Source organism: Herpailurus yagouaroundi, unplaced genomic scaffold (genome assembly GCF_014898765.1).
Source record: "Herpailurus yagouaroundi ecotype Mexico unplaced genomic scaffold, PumYag 139, whole genome shotgun sequence".
Classification (NCBI taxonomy): domain Eukaryota; kingdom Metazoa; phylum Chordata; class Mammalia; order Carnivora; family Felidae; genus Herpailurus; species Herpailurus yagouaroundi.
Window position 1 is genome coordinate 20,094,570 of NW_024412394.1, and position 21,197 is coordinate 20,115,766.

A 21,197-nucleotide genomic window follows, 5' to 3' on the forward strand; every position below is an offset into this window, starting at 1 on the left:
AGATCGTGACCTGGCTGAAGTCGGACGCTTAACCGACTGCGCCACCCAGGCACCCGTAGGTGAATGGGTTTTTAAAAGGCTGTAATGGTTTGCACAAACTCCCTTCCTTCTGTCTGGTAGGGATGGACAGTCAACCCTTCAAAGATTTTGGGATTATAAAAGCCAAGTAGATTTCCTCAATTGTTGAAGCTTTTACACCACTCATGAAAATAATGTAATGATAAATATCTCTATATCTTTAAAGAAGCTGTGCTTTTAAATATAAATAGAAAGCCCTTTCGGCTTACAGTGTACATTTCCCCTTTTTCTTCAGATCTGAATGCTATTCAGATCTGAATCTCCAACTATATAATCAAAGTGAGATTTATTTTCCTGAGACTATCTCTAATCCTACAAATGGTTTTGTACTAATGATTGAAAATCAAACAAGGCTTTTGTAGTCTTCAGAGGATTTATTCTACCAAATACATAGCTGGTCAGATTAACAAAGTATAGGAGTGCTTAGGTTTAGCATGAATCATTTTGGGGGTGGTTAATTTGATCATGACTAAAACAGAGTCACCAGCCCATGAAATCTTTGAAATCCAAACTAATTAGATAGTTTAGGCATCACAAAAAGTTTATGAGCCCTGTTCGATTATTCTCCCTTTAGAAGTAGTTTACTTTCTAACTTCATTTAGAGTACAACTGATTCATTCTGTCTTCAGATTTTTAGAACTTAATCCTACTTCCAGAGCGGAGGTTAGACTGATTAAATATCTCTGACTTAAGAGTGCTTACAGTTCCATCAGAGATCTCCTTTCAGGTGAGAAACACCCATGATAGTTTATTGGCATAAATTCCCATAAGAACTTTGATTTACAGTGCTTGGTCACAGTCCTTGGCTCTTAGTTGTAATGTAGTGCTGAGCTCAGAAACTATTTTCTACCAAAAATGCGATTTACTAGCTCTCATTTTGAAAACAGGGCCCCACGGTTGGTTATTCTGCACAAAATATAATGACTTTTAATGACAATATTACTGATAACTTACATTAGTTAAGAATCTTTACAAATAGAATTCAAAGCATGTGCCATTTATGTCTCACTTGGTCGTAGTCCAATCTGGCAGAAAATATATGTTTTTAATAAAAATATTTTAATGGAGAATGTTCTGACACAACTTTATTCAAATTAATAAATCTAAAAAAAACCCATCAATACACTCCTGCTGGCTAAGGTGTCAAAAAGCAATTTATGGTTACAGTTCTTTTTAATGGAGATTTAATATATTTTTATTAAAATATATTTTGTATTACAGAGAAAAAAACCCTACTCTTTGTGGCTGCTAGAAGGAGTGAATCAAGATGATACATTTGACAAATAACTACTCATCAATTTAAAAAAAAATCAATTTTAGTAAACTTCTAAGCTATTTAAACTCGAAATAACCTTTCATCCAAATTTTAATGCAGTCTGAGTATTGCTCTATTTCAAAGTTGCACCATTATTCACCTAATACAGTTATCTTTCTTGATTTTCCAAGGGCTCTGAGTAGTTTTTTCATTTTTTGAGTAAATTTCAATATTTTAAATAGCCTATTGAAAGTTGTGTTTGCCTACTGTAAGTTCTCACAGAGTAACTAAGATGTTAACCTTATTTGATTTTGGCTAGAAAAATACCTGCTCATTACACTAACAAGGATCATATGCTCAGATCTTTGATGGTAACAAATTTAACTGAAATGCAGGAAAAAAAAACTAATGTATTTGTTATTTAAAATATTCAAATAGTTTAAGCCATTTCTCTAGAGCATGTTGCTGAGGATTAAAATCGTATTATTTGCATGATTCATTTATTCATTTCATTCCATTCAGTTGTTAGTTTACCCTTTCAATTCATCCTAAAATCTTTATTGATTACATTTCATTGGCTGTAACCTGGGGCTGCAATGATAAATACCATATTTTTCTGACTGTGATGGAGACAAATGGTTGAGTTGGGTATAGATACTGTTGAAAAGTAATTATGCAATTAAATGCTTAGAGTATGTCAGAAATGATATGGTGCCCGAGGAGGAAATGACAGACTTTTCCTGGTATGAAGTCCAAAAATACATCATAAGAGAATTTGATTAGGATCTTTAGGATGCATAGGAGTTTTCTAAGTGAGCTGGGAGTGAAGGAAGGACAATCTAGGTGGAGTTAGTAACATGAAGTTAGAAGGTCAAAGGACTCCAGTGGTTTTTTGTGATTGAAGGACAGCATGCAAGTGAGGAGTAGGTAGAAGGCATGGCTGGAAAGGGGAGGAAGGGCTAGGTCAAGCTTCTCTCCTGAGGAGTTTGTTTTTAGTCCTTGTCCTTAATTTCAGACTTTTTTCTTCTCCATAATTATCATTATAATTAGAAGCCATGTGTGACATGAAGTTTAAAATTAAGACCCCATCTTATGTGCCGTCTTGACATATAGTGAAAGAGGGGCCTCAAGTAGCCTAATTGCAAGTTCCCCTCCCACTTTCCACCCACAGATAAGGTCCCCTAACCCTCCTTATCAAGCTGACCAGGTGAAGTTCCTGCTGATTCAGACAAGCCAGTCACAGCCTTCTGTAAACCAGGGGACATGTATGTCACCCTCTTATACTACAAAGCCTGCTTCCCCCTAGTTATATACTTTGTTCCTGAGTACAACCCTCATGTGGCTGAGCGTGCTGTGCAGCATTCCCTTCCCCTGGGCTGTGAGTACATGTGACTAATAAACTGTTGTTGATTCCATCTGCCCAGTGGTAGAGGTCAGGTATTTGGCCATCCCTATAACAGTAAGGTTGGGACCCTTCCTCCTTACTCACTGACAGGGTAAATAGATGATTGTAACGCTGTGTCAGGGAAAAATTAAACTATCTGAACACCAGCTAGGAGTTATCTTTATAGAATTTTCTGTTCCTGCTATTCATTGCTCATGACTAGTAAGTTTAGGGGACAAAGGAGGAAAGCGAAATAGAAATTCTTATGATAAGAAAGAGGCAATCTCACATGTTTCTATTAAGTTATCATAGACAATGTTTTATATTTTGTTATTTAATGCAGAGTAGTAAAGTTTGCAAAAAAAGTTCCAGACAATATTTTGCTTTGTGAGTTATTGAAATAAGAAGATGATAAATTCTTATTTTTAGAAGTAACTTTTCTGAATTCTTAGGAGGTATATCCTAGGCCAAAAAGACAACTAGCATGTGGACATGGTTCTTGTTGGTGAAGATTAATAGTTCTGGGTCTGTTATATCACTGGCTCTGTTAGAAGAGGAAAAATTGATTCTGCTGAGCCTTAGATTCCATGGTTCCACAGCTGATGTGACACTTTCTGGTCAGGAAATGGATATATCGACTGATAATGAAAAAGTGAGGAAAAGAAGTAAATCTAAAGAAGAGGACAGGGCAGCCTATAATTTTCAGTTGAATACAACAGTTGTATGTGGTTCATCCCAAATATAACGCTGAATTCACAAAAATTAGGGGAAATCCTCATGGGTCGAATACCAAAAGCAAGCTGAAATTCAGAATGTTTGGTTATTCTGCCAGTATCATGCTCACTAACTGTAGGGATTGCGTTTTACTATGAACTCAGTGAAGGGAGAGAAAGATTTGGAGCTAAGTGATATGAGGACTGGAATTGCCTCCTTGTCATAAAGCCAAGATCTTTGAAGGGTTACCCTCTAAATTACAAGGTGGATAAGAAGAAAATTGCAAAGGGAAATGACAAGCAAATATTCTTATATCATCTGGACTCAGTGTAGGAAAAAGGAATCTTTAACCCCAAGCCTACCCAGAAGTGGGTTTGAGATTTGAATTTACATAATCTCTGCTAATAAGGAAAATTTGTGCTGAAAAATTAAAATTAGTTTATCTCATGATGCTTATAGAAATTGAAGAGTAGCTTGAATTGGACCTACTCTTGTGGATAACAATGATAAACTGTGGGCAAAATAAAAAAAATAAAATTGTTTAAAAGTACTGGACCAAGTGATCAGTAGAAACTGCAGTAGAGTCCATGCTTGTAAAGACATAATGGAATTGAATGTTTTTTGAGATTTTATGAGTTTTGCACCTAAGGGAAGCTCTACCATGGAGCAACTAAAACTCAGCAAGAAACCAGCAGACTTACCAAATGAGGAATCAGAGAAGACAACATAAGGTTACACAGGAGCTAAAAAGTGAGGGGAGAAGCCAGGAAAAGAATGAGTCACAGAAAAGAAGCCCCATATGTTGCATGTAAACTCTGCCCATACCCGTGGATGACCACTGAGTTACACATGTGCCCGTTAAGCCCAGCTAAGTCGAGGTAAGGATAAATTACCTGAATGGAGATTCTAGCTGCTGCCCACCAGCAGGAAGGCAGAATTTGGAGCCAAATTAACCATCTGCTAAAACTAAGCAAGAGTGACAAAAAGACTCTTCAGGGGACCATAATAGAATTTGGAGTCTTTATAACATGTCATTCAAGGTAGCTAGGCTACAAACATTTCTAATCTCTGGACATACAAAGGAACAGGATAATGTAAACTATACTCACAGAGAAAGTATAAGTCACAAAGATTGACCCAAAGATGTTCCAGGCGTTGCAGTTAGCTAGCAAGGATTTTCAAGCTATTCTCAAGGGTATAAAGGAAAGTATGTTAATAATGAATTATATAGGACTTTCCAAAACTAGAAACTATAAAATATACTCAAATGGAAATTCTGAGATTGAAAGATGAAATATTGATGAGGCAACTGGGTGGCTCAGTTGTTTAAACGTCCAGCTAGCTCTTGGTTTCAGTTCAGGTCACGATCTCACAGTTCGTGAGTTCAAGCCCTGAGTCGGGTTCTGCACTGGCAGTGTGGAGCCTGATTGAGATTCTCTCTCTCTCTCTCTCTCTCTCTCTGCTCCTCTCCTGCTTGCTCTCTCTCTCTCTCAAAATAAAGAAATAAACAGAAAAAAGAAAAAGGAAATATTGGAAATAGAAAATTCCCTGGATTGTTTTAAGATAAAACTGGAGAAGCAGATGTGTTGGTGAACCTGAAGATAAATTGCTAGAAATGATCTGATCTGAATAAAAAGGGAACACAATTAAGTAAATGAAAAGAGTTCCAATGACCTGTAGGATGGTATCGAAATGTAATTAGAGTCTCAGAGGGAGATGGGAGAGAGAATGGAGCAGAGAAAATATTTGAATAACTAATAATCAAAATCTGTCCAAATCTAGTAAAAGATATAAATGTATAGTTTTAAGAAGCTCAGATAGTCTCCAAAGTGTTTGATTCAAAGAAAACCATGACTGAGCATATCACAATTCAACTTCTACAAATTAAATATAAAGAGGAGATCTTGGAAGCAATTAGGGGAAAATAATGCATTACATACAGAGGAAGAACAATACAATGATGGCTAACTTCTCCTAAGAAACAGTGGAGGCCAGAAGACAACAGAATGACACCTTTAAATGCTGAGAGAGAAAAAGAAAACTAAATTGTGTAGCCAGGGAAAATGCCTTCAAGAATGAAGACAAAATGAAGACATTTTCAACTAAAAGAAAACTAAGAAAATTTTATAAATTAAATAAATTTTATAAGTAAAATTTATTAATAAATCATACAGATTTGTATGACAAAGTATGCTGAAGGAAGTTTGCCAAGCTGAAGACAAATAATGTTGAATAGAAACTCAGAACTGCAGGAAGGAATGCAGAGCATGGGAAATAATAAATATGTGGGTAACCACAATTTTCAAAAATTCCTTTGAAATACCTATAACTATTTAAAGCAAAAATTTTAACATGATGATATGTTTGTAGCATAATTAAATGTATTTAAGGCAATTGGAACATAAAAACCAGGGTAGGGGGTGAAGACTACATGTATTCTTATATAGTACGTGAATTAAATCTAGATTTTGTATTGCTTGGTTTAGACCTTAGGACGAATGGAAAACTTTCCAAGATTAATTTGTAAAAACCAGTCTATAATATTTGTATTAGTTTTAATGTAAGCCATACTCACTGCCACAGTGGGCAGACCCTGATATTTCAGTGGCTTAGCACAATCATTGCTTATTTCCTTCCCACGTCACAGTTTGGTAGAGTTCATTTTGGCTCTCTCACATAAGCCTCAGTAATTGAGTGATTCGGAGATGTAACCTGCTTCCATCTTGCATCTTAGTTATCTGAAGGTGAAAAGAGAGAACCCATATCTGTTTCTAGCCGCCTTGTGCCAGAGGTAAGTAGGTAGATGCAACCTTAACAGAGGTTATATATGACTTCTACTCACATTTATTTAGCAAGGATTAGTTACAAGCTCATACCTAAACTCTTGAGACCAAGGAAATGTATTTCTGTGTACGAAAAAAATCAAAGTACTTGGTGAACACCTAACAGTGTCTGCCACAATGTCCAAATTGGTGGAGGGAAAAATGAGTAAGTAAAAACCCCCAAAATTTAATCAGTTAAAACATTCAAAAATTGAATAAAAATGAAATAGAAAAAGTGAAACAAAAATAAAACAGATATGTTGGAAACATTTAAATGTGTAAATAATTGTAATAAAAGAAACGTTAACCTCTTTAATTAAAAAACAATGGAGATGAGACTGAATCAAAAAATGAATTCTAGACATCTGCTTTTTATAAACCACTGATTTTTAATGTTCGAATGCAGGATGTTGAAAATAAAGAGGCAAAAACTGATAAACTAGTAAAATGCTAATTAAAGCATTTGGTTGTATCAGGCAAAATAGATATTAAGACATCAAGCATTACTGGGGAGATAGAGGGTCACTTCGTAATGGTAAATATTTAATTCATGAGGGAAGAATACTTCTAATTATGAATGTAGCTAATAAAATGGCTTCAAACTATGTTGAGCAAAAATTGCTGGTATCACAGGGAGAAATTAACGGACCCATTATAATTCCCTGAGATTTGATGATGACACCTTCAGTTACTGATAGAATAAGTATGTAGAAAACCCAGTAAAACTAGAGATAATTTCAACAGAACAATGAATAATTTCAATCACACACACACACACACACACACACACACACACACACACACACAGAATCCCACAGACAACCTCTGGAAAATAGATATTTTCTTAAATATAAATGAAATATTTACAAACACTATGTCTTATGCCATAAATCCCAAACTTCACAGCAACTTACTATTATGAACAAATTCCTCGGCCATAACATAACTAAATTGTAGATAATTCTGAAATTGGAAAAAAATCCTCATATTTTTAAAAATTAAAAGGGAAAACTACTTTTAAATAACCCATGAATCTAAGCAATCTTAACAGTAATATTTAAAGATGTATTGAGAATGAATGGCAATGATCACACTACATATTTTAACTTGTGATATGAAACAAAAGGAATACAATGAGGAAAATCAGGATAAACCCAAAAACGATAGAAGGAAGGAAACAGTAAAGATGTGAACAGATATTACTGAAATGGGATATGAGTATGCCAAAGAAATTCAAGGCTAAAATTTAGTCTAAGTGAGTAGGAACTGATCATTCTCTGGAGAAATTGATTTTTTTTAAAAGTAGGTAGATGCAAATAAATATGAGAAATGATAAAGGTGTGGGGCCAAGATGGTGACCTAGGAGACTTCTGAACTTCCCTCCTCCCACAGACACACCCAATATACAGCTAGCTATACATGGAGCACTTTCTCTGAGAGAAGTCCAGCGATTCTGTGAGTGACTCCAACACACTGGATGAATGACACTATCAAAACAGGTAAAAATAAATAAAGAAAGAAAGAAGGCTGAAACACACTCTCCTTAAAAACTCTAATCCTGTCATAGCTCCATGAAATTGGGAGAGAACCCCCACCTCCCCACTGTGGCATGAAGGGTTTAGAACACATATCTAACACCCCTACTTTTAAGACTCTTGCCCAAGGGAGGGAGTGACTTATTAGGTTAGGAAGGAGTTTCTGAAAGGAAACACCAACCACAAAGGAAAATGATGAAAACTTGACCACACTGCAATGAAAACTTACATGTGTTGACAAAAGACATCATGACACTCATGAAAAGGGGAGCCAAGACTTTGAAGATGTTTACATGACATCTAATTGACAAATATTTTGCATGCAGATTATATCACATTTTCCAACAAATGAATAAAAATCAGACCACCCAGCAGAACAATGAGCAAATATATAAAAGAAAACACGAATAACCAGTAAATATATACTGGCCTCTAATATTTTGTAATGCTTTACTTCTCATTCTCAATGGAGTAGGTACACTATACAGAGGGCCATCTTATTTTCTCCATTTATATATCTGAAGTACATCACAATAAATAAAAAAGTATGTTTCAAAAGAGGTTTGAGTGTCATTTGAGTCCAAATCTGGTGAATAAAGTAACCAAGAGTTTTTGGATATAAATTATTAAAAATGAGGCAGGTTTGGGGCATCTGGATGACTCAGTCTGTTGAGCATCCAACTTCAGCTCAGGTCATGATCTCACAGTTTGTGAGTTCAAGTCCCGCGTCGGGCTCTGTGCTGACAGCTCAGAGCCTGGAGCCTCCTTTGCATCCTGTGTCTCCCTCTCTCTCTGCCCCTCCCCTGCTCATGCTCTGTCTTCCTCTCAAAAATAAACATTTAAATTTTTTTAGAAATGAGACAGGTGTTTTCTTCTTGTGTGTGCATGTTTTTTGTAAACTGGCTCTGAAGCATTTCCTCAGACAGTTTTTATAATATAATAAGAAACGGCTACATCATTGTTTCTGTGTGTGGCTTCCCAAGGTGACTTCTTTGAAGGGGACAAGGCTCATTTGCATATACAAGATGTCCAAGTTTAAGTTTGTATGTTTAAAATCTCAGCCACCTTTCTTTATTTCAGCAACTTATATTGGAGATACTAATTACATTGGAGAAACTAGACAAATATGGAAAATGCTTCCATGCCAAATAATAGCTCATCAAATGATTCAAACATATTTTTTTTCTTTTTTGAGATGTTGAGAACTACAGGGCTTTCTTTGAAGATACTTTTCTTCTACTTCTGTATTTGACTAAAAGCCTCACATGAGAACTATTTCATTTATCACTAGGCACTCGATGAGCCAGCCAAGACTGAAAGTGTCTTCAAGGACAACACATTAGACCCGCCTCTGGAGGTAATGACTTCAGACTACCCATGCTTTTGAAACAAAGATCCCGAAACTCATTGCTAACTCAGTACTGGTTTCAATTCTTCCAGTTTTGTTTCCCTGCACAGCTCAGACAGCAAACTGAAGAGCTCTGTGCTACCATTGATAAGGTCTTACAGGATTCCTTGTCTATGGTAATGCCTTAGACTAGAATGTGCAATTCAAACATTTGCTTTGCTTCTCTTCATTTTCCTCTTTTTGAGTGAGATGTATCATAGGCTTGTCCTTTTTTTTTTTTTCTTTTTTTCCAGAATTCTTCTGATTCTCCTTCAAGTTCCTCACAGACATTGTTGGTTTCTGACACAATGAAAGTATGTATATATTTAATATAATTTACTGAAACTTAAGAGTTAGCAGATCAGTAGTTTTAAACTGCAGGTTGAGGCTCCATAGTGAATTGGGAAGTTAATTTAGTTGAATGTCAACCAGCGTTTTAAAAAAAGAACAGTAAGAATGTAAAATACCAGACTCTGTTCCAAGTAGTGAGTGGGTATTATTTACATATGTTTCAATTTGTTTACGTGGACGTATAGAAGTATGTATGTACAGGGTTGTAAAGTAAATTTATTTCTAACTATGGCTTAAGTTCAAGACAGGTTGAAAGTCAATGTATTAGACTATGTCCTTTTTGCTGGCATTTTAGAAAGCATCTTAAGAACAGCATATAGAATTTGTGGCTTATTCTTATCTCATACCATATTTTCAGTAGTTAGTAATTGATTATCACTTAGAATTACAGAAGTGAAAAAGGAAGTAGACTGAAGTTACATCAGGCTAAGAACTTTTGACACAGTTGTTATTCCTGGAATTTTTTTTTTCTTTTCGTTGACTAAGTTTATTCATTGTTCTTTGACTCAGAGGGACAGAAACCTGGATGCTTTAGATGGTTAGGATACTACTAAGTCATTAATTGTTGTAATTGAGTATTTAATTATTTCCTTGTTGTAATGTAGCCATTTTCAATTGTTGGAATAAAAGACTACATTTCCCCAAATTACTATGTTCTGGATGCTTAATACAGATCTACTCATCAAATTTTCAAAATGGCTGTTTTTTTTTTTTTTTCTTTATAATTGCCAGGATTTTTTTTTCTTTTTTGTCAGCCTTATTTTTACTCTTGGAATTAGTATTAATGCTTTTTTCATGTTCCTCTTAAAACTTGTACATTGTGTATACAAAGCAGGTTTTATTTCTTAAAAAAAACGAATGAAGGAGGGGCAGAGAGAGAGGGAGACACAGAATATGAAGCAGGCTCTAGGCGCTAAGCTGTCAGCACAGAGCCTGATGCAGGGCTTGAACCCATGGACAGCGAGATCATGACCTGAGCCAAAGTTGGACACTAAATTGACTGAGCCACCCAGGCACCCCCAAAACAGGTTTTAAATGTACAGAATTGCTGGGGTGCCTGGGTGGCTCAGTGAGTTAAGCATCTGACTTGGTTTTGGCTCAGGTCATGATCTCACAATTCATGAGTTCAAGCCCCGTGTCTGGCTCTGTGCTGACAGCATGAAGCCTGTTGGGGTTCTCCCTCTCCCTCTCTCTCTCTGCCCCTTCCCTGCTTGTGCTCTCTCTCTCTCTCAAAATAAATAAATAAACTTAAAAAAATAAATATACAGAATTGCTTATAACTAAAAGAGTAATTTTTAATTAGAGTATCATAGACAATTATCCATTAATAATGACTTAGAAACTCAGTAACCAATAATCATCAATATTAAGAAATTATATTTTAGTGGGGAGTACCTATAAATGGAGAATTGTGGTTTTGTATTTATCTATTTCATTGTGTATTCTTTAAATCATTTAATCTAAAAATATGAAACATTGATTTGCCAGAGACTATATAAATTTTAAAATATATTTTTTATTCCATTTGTTAGACATATAAAAAGTACTTTAGGGGCACCTGGGTGGCTCAGTTGGTTAAGCATCTGACTCTGGATTTCAACTCAGGTGATGATCTCATGGTTCATGAGTTTGAGCCCTGCGTCAGTCTCTGCACTGACAGCACTGAATGTGCATTGATTCTCTGCCTCCCTTTGTCTCTGCCCCTCCCCTGCATGTGCTCCCTCTCTCTCTTTCTCTCTCTCTGTCTCCAAAATAAACATTTTTTTAAAAAAGGAAAAAAGTATTTTATATTTTATAATAAAAATAAGACTTAAGTGGTAATATGTGAATAATAATATATATTATTGATTTATTTTACAAACATTTAATGCTCATGGTATTAAAAATAATTATTCTAGGTAACTAAATTTAAGATAACTATTTCATTCTAACAAGTATTTATTAAGTGCCTTCTGTGGGCCTGGTGCCGTGAGGCATTAGGGAGATAATGGAGAGCAAGACAAAGTAACCTAAAGGGAACCTAAGGGGGATACTTTGGCTATAGTGATCAGAAAGTGGACTTCAAGCTGACAGCAAAAATGAAAGCATCCTCCATAGAAAGATCAGGGAGATTAGCCCTCAAGCAGAGGTGTAAAGCATGTGCACATTTCCTGAGACAGGAAGGAACTTCGTGTGCATGAAGGTGAAGGCCAGCATGGCTTCAGTATAGTGAGCCAGGGATGAAGTGTGTCAGATGAGAAGGGTGGGCGAGGGATAGTGATAGTTAACGCACACCTTGGAGATATTGCTGGTTCAACTCTGGACCACTGTGATAAAGGGAATATTACAGTAAAGTGAATCAAATCAATTTTTTAGTTCCCCAATGCATACAAAATTTATGTTCATACTATACCATAGTCTACTAAGCATGCAAGAACATTATGTCTAAAAAACAATGTACCTATCTTAATTAAGAATACTTTATTGCTAAAAATGCTAACCATCCTTTGAACTTTCAGTGTGTCATAATCTTTTTGTGGGTAAGGGTCTCGCCTTGATGTTCATGGTGGCTGACTGATCAGGGTGGTGGTTGCTGAAGGCTGGGGCGGCTGTGACAATTTCTCAAAATAGGACAACAATGAAGTTTGCTGCATCAACAGACTCTGCTTTCACGAATGATTTCTCTGTAGCGTGTGATGCCGTTTGATAGCATTTTACCCATGGTAGAATTTCTTTCAAAATGAGAGTCAGTCCTCTCAAATCCTGCCACAGCTTTATCAACTAAGTGTAGGTCACACTCTAAATCCTTTGTTGTCATTTCAACAGTCTTCCCGGCATCTTCACCAGGAGTAGATTCCATCTCAAGAAACCACTTTCTGTGCTCATCCATAAGAAGCAGCTCTTCATCTGTTCAAGTTTGATCATAAGATCGCAGCAATTCAGGCACATCTTCAGGCTCCACTTTTAATGCTCATTCTCTTGTTATTTGTACCACGTCTGCAGTCACTTCTTTTTGCTGGTGGAGGATCTTGCTTTGATGTTGATGGCTACTGACTGATCAGGTTGGTGGTTGCTGAAGGCTTTGGTGGCTGTGGCAATTTATTAATGTAAAATGATAGTGAGTTGGGGTGTCTGGGCGGCTCAGTCAGTTAAACATCTGACTTCTGATATCAGGTCAGGTCATGATCTCGTGGTTCATGAGATTGAGCCCCGTGTCAGGCTCTGGGCTGAGCATAGAGCCTGCTTGGGATTCTCTCTCTCCTCTTTCTCTGCTCCTCCCCACCAGCACTCTTCCTCTCTCTCTGAAAATAAATTTAAAAAATAACCATTTAAAGTAAAATAAAGTAAAATAAATTAATAGTGAAGTGTGGCACATCCATTAAGTCTACATTTCAGGAATGATTTCTCTGTGGCATGTGATGTTGTTTGACAGCATTGTCCCCATAGTGGAAATTATTTTGACATTGGAGTCAATCCTGTCAAGCCCTGCTACTGCTTTATCAACTAAGTTTAGGTCCTATTCTAATTCCTTAATTCTCATTTCAACAATGTTCCTGGCATCTTCACCAGTAGTAGATTCCATTTCAAGAAACTGCTTTCTTTGCTCATCCATAGGAAGTAACTCCTTATCCACTCAGGTTTCATCATGAGCTGGCAGCATTTCAGTCACATCTTCAGGCTCAACTTCTAATTCTAGTTCTCTTGCTGTTTCTACCACATCTGCACTTACTTCCTCCACGGAAGTCTTGAACCCCTCAAAGTCATCTATGAGGGTTGGAATCCACTTCTTCCAAACTCTTGTGAATGTTGATAGTCTCGTCTCTTCCCATGAGTCACGGATATTCTTAAAGATACCAAGAATGGTGAATCCTTTCCGGAAAATTTTCTTGTCCCCCCCGCTTAAAAAAAACCTGCAACAGAGGTGATACATAATATTACATTAATCTTGGGTTACAACATCATGATTTGACAATTCTATATATTATGCTCTGTGACCACAAGAGTAGCTACTATCTGTCATCATACAGTGCTGTTATGGTACCTCTGACTGTATTTCCTGTGCTGTATCTTTTCTTCCGGTGATTTATTCATTCTATAACTGGAAGCCTGTATCTCCCACGCCCCTTAACCCATTCTGCCCTTCCCTCTTCCCCCTCCCCTCTGGCAACCATCAGTTTGTTCTCTGTATTTAAAAGTCTTTTACTGCTTTTGTTTGTTTGTTCATTTGTTTTTTAAATTCCACATATGAATGAAATCATATGGTATTTGTCTTTGTCTCATTTATTTCACTTAGCATAATACCCTCTAGGTCCATCCATATTGTTACAAATGACATAAGACTTCAAAGTCAACATTACTCCTTGACCCATGACCTAAAGAATGGATGTTATATTAGCAGTCATGACAACAGCATTCATCTTGTTGAACATCTTCATCAAAGCTCTTGGGTGACCAAGTACTTTGTCAATGAGTAGTGATATTTTGAAAGGAATCTTTCTTCCTGAGCAGTGGGTCTCAATAGTGGGCTTAAAATGTGCAGTAAGTCATGTTATAAACAGATGTGCTATCATCCAGGCCTTGTTGTTCTATTTATAGAGCACAGCCAAAGTAAATTGAGCCTAATTTACTTCTCAAGAATTATTCCTAGAATTTTCAGAATCATCCATGAGCATAGTCTTCAGTTTAAAATCACCAGCTGCATTGGCCCCTAACAGAAGAGTCGGACTGTCCTTGGAAGCTTTGAAGGCGGACACTGACTTCTCCTCTCCAACTATGAAAGTCCTAGCTGGCACCTTCTTCCAATAGAAGCTGTTTTATCTACTCTGAAAATCTGTGATTTGGTATGGCCACCATCATTAATTAACTCGGCTGGAGCCTCTGCATGACCCACAGCTTCTATATCAGCACCTGCTGCTTCACCTGGCACTTTAGTGTTATGGAGCTGGCTTCTTTCCTTATATGTCATGAGCCAACCTCTGCTGGCTTCCAACTTTTCTTCTGCAGCTTCCTCACCTCTCTCAGCCTTCACAGAATCGAAGAGAGTTAGGGCCTTGCTCTGGATTGGGCTATGATTTAAGGGAATGTGAATGGCTGGTTTGATCTCAAACTCTTTCTCCACATCAGCAATAAGGCTGTTTCTCTTTCTTATCCCTCATGTGTTCACTGGGGCAGCACTTTTAACTTCCTTCAAGAACTTTTCCTTTGTAGTCACACCTTGGCTGTTTGGCACAAGGGGTCTAGCTTTTGTCCTATCCTGGCTTTTGACATGCCTTCCTCACTAAACTTAATCATTTCTAGCTTTGATTCAAAGTGAGAGATGTGCAACTCTCCCTTTCACCTGAACACATAGAGGTCATTGTAGGGTTTTCGGTTGGCCTAATTTCAGTAATGTTCATCTTGGGCAAGAGGGAGGCCCAAGAGGAGGGAGAGGTATTGGGGAATGGGTGTTGGTGGAGCGGTCAGAACACACTCAACATTTATAGATTAAGTTTGTCATCTTAAATGGGCGTTGTTCGTGGCACCCCAAAACAAATATAATAGTGATACCGAAGATTACCGATCACAGATTGCCATAGCAAATATAATCATAATGAAAAAGTCTGAAGTATTGCAAGAGTTACCAATATGTGGCACAGAGACGCAAACTAGCAAATGTTGGAAAATGGTGCTGATAGACTTGGGGTTCACAGAGCTGCCACAGACCTTCAATTTGTGAAGCACACAATATCTACAAAGAACAATGAAGTAAAGCACAATAAAACAAGGTATGCTTGTTTTGTCATGGTGTGAAGTTTGGATTTCCAGGAAAATGGGAAGATATAAAAACATGGGGGAATAATATGAGGCCATATGGAAATGATCATGATGGCTACTGTGAGTAGGCCACTGAGGTTCGAGGGCTGTCAGTGAGGACGGCCTGGATGGTGTGGGCCCAGGAGAGCTAGAGAGAAGCATGTGGGTTTGTGAGAGACATTTTAGACTTGCTGTGGGTTTGGATGTGAGTGGTCAATGAGACAAGAATCGTGGATGGGCTCCAGGTCTCTGCCTTGAGCATAGACGACTATGTGGAAGGCATAGTGAGATGGAGGGAAGAGGGTTATATTCATTTTGGACATTCTGAGTTTGAAATGTGTATTGGAGAGACTTAAACTTTGTGTCTGGAGCTAGGAGGGAGCTGAGGATGATGTGCACATCAATGTTGCAAGAGCCCTACGCAGAGAGCTCCAAGGAGCAAAACACGGCAGGTCCAATGAAGGAGGTGGCAGGGAGCCAATAGGGAACAATGAAAAGAAATGTCCATTGTTGTAAGAGGAAAATCAGAACAGTGTGGTAACATGGAAGCTATAAGAGGACAGTACTGAAGAGAATGTAATCGTGGTAACTTCTGCCAAGAGGAAGACAAAGAGAAAGCTGGAGTAATGTTTATTAGGTTTGACTTGTATATTCTGAAGCTACATTGCTGTTGCTTATGTGTTGGTGTTCATTCTTGTCCTTTTGATTTTATTACCTTTACCAGCATATATAATCCTTTTGAATTTGAGGTTGTTCTTCTTAATCCAGTAAGAAAATGGTGACCCCTGGTAGGTGTGTATGTGTATATATATATATATATATATATATAATATAAATTCATGTTTTCTTAGATATAGCTTTTGTCACCATTTTCTATTACTTTTGTCCTTATTTTTTACTATTTTCTACTAGTTAAAAATCTTCTTGTCCCCTTTCATCTTATTATTTTCAGAACGACTTATTTCTGGATTTCACGTTTGTTCAATCCAAAAGTCTATTTACCTGGGAGCTTAATTTTTTTTTTTTTTAACTTTCCCGCTTTCCTTCTGATATTTGACATTTACTAATTTGAATTTTTTAAATTTTTTGACTATTTTCCTTACATTTTTGTTACTTTTCTTAGTTACACATAAATTTTCAAAGGTAATAATTGTGTTTATTTTCCTATTAATTTTAAAGCTTATAATATCTTTGTTTAAAGTTAGGAAAATACTATAGCACTTTTGCCTTCCATCCATTTTTTTTTCAACGTTTTTATTTATTTATGGGACAGAGACAGAGCATGAACGGGGGAGGGGCAGAGAGAGAGGGAGACACAGAATCGGAAACAGGCTCCAGGCTCTGAGCCATCAGCCCAGAGCCTGACGCGGGGCTCGAACTCACGGACCGCGAGACCGTGACCTGGCTGAAGTCGGACGCTTAACCGACTGCGCCACCCAGGCGCCCCCCTTCCATCCATTTTTAATTAAGATACACACAGACATCATTTGTTAGTATTGTTTTGACTTTTTTAACTGAATTTTTATGGTTCTGTTTCTTGATCTTGTCTTTATTTAGATCCTGATTTCTCACACATGCATAGCTTTCTCCCAGATTTATTTATTTTTTCTTTGGTAGAATCTTGCTGAAAATTATATACAACAAGGTATTTTTGTGTTGATTCTATGGCCTATGTTTTTGAGAATATCTTTATTTTGCTCTTTCATTTAAATTATAGTTCTGTTGAACAGACAAGTATAGGTCCCATCTCTTCAGCACTTTTTTTCCCTTGGTTCTTTTTCTTCAACAACGTATTTGTAAAGTATTTTTCCAGGATGATGTTTACTCCTCTGTTACAGAGTGGTGGCTTACAGAGGGGCTCTGTAATCTTTTAGATTTTTTTTTTTTTTTTTTTTTTGGCTATCCAGTTCTGACCTCTTAAGTTTTTTATTTTAATTCCATTATAGTTAACATACAGTGTTATGCTAGTTTTAGGTAAACATTGTAGGTTTTTTTTTTTTAATTTTTGTTACCTTTATTTATTTTTGACAGAGAAAGAGAGAGACAGAGTGCAAGCTGGGGAGGAACAGAGAGAGAGGGAGACACAGAATCCAAAGCAGGCTCCAGGCTCAGAGATGTCAGCACAGATCCCAAAGCAGGGCTCAAACTCGGCAACAGTGAGCTCATGACCTGAGCTGAAGTTGGACACCCAACCGACTGAGCCACTCATGTGCTCCATTTTTAATTTTTTTTAATCTTTATTTTTGACAGAAAGAGACAGAGTGCAAACAGGAGAGGAACAGAGACAGAGGGAGATACAGAATCCGAATATGTATACAATGTAGTTCTATACATTACTCAGTGGTCATCATGACAGGTGCCCTCCTGAATCCCCATCACCTATTGAACCCATTCCCCCACTCCCTTCCCCTCTGGTAACCATCAGTGTGTTCTCTGGAATTAAGAGTCTGTTTCTTGGTTTATAGAATTTTGTCTTTATCTATAATGTTACTGATTTTTCCTATAATGCAAGTATGCATTTTTTCTCTTGTTTATCTGGATTGGTACTCTCTGTGACTTCTCCTTTGAAGTCTTCAACCTTTTCTGCTCCTCAGATTCAGGATAAATTTTAGTCACTAATTTTTCAAATGTTTCTTCCTCCTGGGACTCATAAAGTGATTTTGTCACTTTTGCTTCTGTATTCTTTAAGTCTGAATCTTTATATATATTTTTTCTATTTATTGTTTCCTAATTCCTTCAAGGGGATTCCTTGATGTGATATTTCAGTTCTAGAATTTGTTCAGTGTCTCTTCTGTCCTTTAATCCCTGTGTTATTATGTTGGATATAGTTCTCCTTTTTTTTTTTTTAAGTTTATTTATTTATTTTGAGAGAGAGGCAGAGCACACAAGTCAGGGAGGGGCAGAGAGAGAGAGGGAGAGAGAGAATCCCAAGCAGGCTTCACACTGTCAGCATGGAGCCCAATGTAGGGCTCAAACTCATAAACTCTGAGATCATGACCTGAGTCAAAACCAAGAGTCAGACGTTTAACCAACTGAGCCACCCAGGTGCCCCTATAGTTTTCCTTTTTAAAGTCATCTTTAGGGGCACCTGGGTGGCTCAGTCAGTTAAGCATCTGACTTTGGCCTAGGTCATGATCTCAACGTTCCAGAGTTAAGCCCTATATTTGGCTCTGTGCTGACAGCTCAGAGCCTGGGGCCTGTTTCAGATTCTGTGTCTCCCTCTTTCTCTACCCCTCCCCTGCTCATGCTCTGTCTCTCTCAAAAATAAATAAACATTATTTTTTTTTAAAAGTCATGTTTATTGAGGTGTAGTTTACCCACTGTTAAATTTACCCTTTCAGTGTATAGTTCTATGCATTTTCACAAAGCATAATACAGTTGTGCAACCACTACCACGTCTGAGGTACAAAACACTTCCATCAAACGTAAAAGTTCTCTTGTGCTTCTTTATAGTACATCCCTCCCTCTAACCCAGGTTCTGTACAACTCCTGATGTTTTCTCTGTTTCTATACTTTTGCCTTTGCAAGAATGTCATATGAATAGAATCATACAGCATGTAGTCTTTTGACAAGGCAGCTGAGATTCATCCATGTTTTTGCATGTATCAATAGTTCATTTGTACTCCACTGCTGAGTGGTATTCCATTGTATGGTTGTACCATGTGTTAACTATTCACCAGTGATGGACAACTGGGATGTTTCTACTTAGGTTCTATTATGAATAGAGCTGCTAAGAACACTTATCAACAAGGTTTTGTACACACGTGTGCTTTCATTTCTCTTGGGTAAAAACCTAGGAGAGGAATGACTGAACCATTGTTTTGTCCTGCAGTATTTCCATTTTTCAGATGTCTTACTGTTTTTCCATGGGGACTCAAAGTTCTCTGAGCATGTAAGCTACCTTGGCTGCAAATATGCCTGGTGCCTGAGATGCCAGATACTAAAGCTTGGTGCCTAGGATTTACCAGTCCTGCTGAGTTTTGTCTTTTGTTTATGTTCTATGAAGAACAGAAGGAACATGAGTCTCAGGCTGTAAAAAATATCTGATGTCAACCATTTCTCCCACACCGCGCTCCCACCACCCTGGTCACAGTATCCCTCAACTTTGTCCCCCCCTCCCCCCCCCGCCCTGTACCTTCCAGACTCTCCTTCAAATAGCTGTTCCCATTGTCTTCCCTGAGAAAAGCATCAGGAGTTGACCAAACCTATGCTTAACTGTCCCCTTCTCCCCAGCCAAGCTGAAGGACCACCTTGACATTGTTCTCACAGATACTTCTTTTCACCACCCTCACATTTGGATCCCTCACATTACCCCCCTGCTCTCCTCATCCCTGATGTTGGAAAGTGTTGTGAAGTGAGAAGGCAGAGACACAGCATGTAAAACAAACACACAGACAAAAACAACCAGTTTGAAAGGTTGGGCTGTGAAAGGGGGAAGGAGATTGGGTCTGGGAGGGTGGGGAATGGGCCAAAGAAGAACTTTTGGTTTGCTTTTTAAAGCTGAAAATGGCAAGAGCAAGTTGGCTTGCTAGTGGGGTAGATGCACTAGAGGGAGGTGCTGATTATGCAAAAGAAAGGGAGACCCTGAAGGATGAAAAGTCCTCAGAAGGACATGGAACTTACAGCCTGATTAAAATAAATGTCCTTTGATAAAAAGCTGGAGGGGCACCTGGGTGGCCCTGTAGGTTAAGCGTCCCATTCTTGATTTCACCTCAAGTCATTATCTCATGGTTCGTGAGTGAGTTAGGCGCCACATCAGGCTCTGGGCTGACAGTGCTGAGCCTGCTTGGGATTCTATCTCCCTTTCTCTCTGCCCCTCCCCTGCTTGCTTTCTTTCTCTCTCTCTGAATAAAAAAAAAATAAATAAACTTCAAAAAAAAAAGCTGGGAATATCTACTATTGTAATAGGACAGAAAACAGAGGACATGTCAGATAGAGGTGCAAAGCATGTTTGTAGGTGGCTGAGGGCAAAATGAAGAATTTTGCAACTCATATTTTTAGTTACTTGATAACTAATAGTTTTCAGTGAAGAAAGGTTTAAGATTATTAACTGAGATTAAAAAGCAACCATATGATGGGGAAGAGCTTGAAAAAGGAAAAGTTGAAAACCATTATGTGTTCTGCTTTCGATTCTTCTCTCATTCCCTCATAAGTCCCTTCCATTCAGGCTTTGCCCCTACTGTGCTACCCAAACTACTTTCCCCAGGTTCCCATTACTATAAACTCAGCCCTGGTCAGGCTGTCATACCCACAGAAAATGAGACAGGTGATACTCCCTCCTCTTTGGCACACATTCCTCTAGTGCCTTCTAGGACACCCTGCTCTCTCAGCTTTTGTCCTACCTCACTCATCAGTATTATTTCTTAAGCTCCTTTGAAGATTCTTCCTCTTCTTCCCCAAACTATTAATGTTGGAGTGCTCCAGGACTCTATCTTTGGGCTTCTCCTTCCTCTCTACATTTACTCCTTTGGTGTTCTGAAGATCAACTGTATGCTGAGAACTCTCAACTTTATATCTCAAGTCCAGGATTATCTCCCAAACTCCAGCTCCCAAATACCCACTGTCCATTTTCATTTAGATTTCTAATCAATATCTGAAAAATTTAGTCTAGATTTCTTCCCACAAAAACTATTCCAGGGGCGCCTGGGTGGCTCCGTCAGTAAAGCGTCTGACTTCGGTTCAGGTCATGATGTCACAGTTCGTGGGTTCGAGCCCGTGTCAGGCTCTGTGCTGACATCTCAGAGCCTGGAGCCTGTTTCAGATTCTCTCTCTCTCCTCTGCTTGTATTCTCTCTCTCTCTCTATAAACAAAAAAACAAACAAACATAAAAAAACACAACTATTCCATATCCTGCCTACCCATGTCTATCTATAGACTTCTCATCTTTCATTTGCTCAAG

The 21,197-nt window shown here is 37.9% G+C and overlaps 1 protein-coding gene across 3 annotated transcripts in view; it reads left to right on the plus strand.

Moving 5' to 3' along the window:
- The window catches only part of MLIP (muscular LMNA interacting protein), a 252,167-nt gene that overhangs the window by 155,628 nt on the left and 75,342 nt on the right, over window positions 1-21,197 (plus strand). For all 3 annotated transcript variants that reach the window (XM_040473782.1, XM_040473783.1, XM_040473785.1), the window contains exons 6-8: window positions 9,080-9,145; window positions 9,229-9,312; window positions 9,430-9,489. In XM_040473782.1, the coding sequence (XP_040329716.1) occupies window positions 9,080-9,145; window positions 9,229-9,312; window positions 9,430-9,489 (210 nt within the window). The remainder of the gene's footprint in view (window positions 1-9,079; window positions 9,146-9,228; window positions 9,313-9,429; window positions 9,490-21,197) is intronic.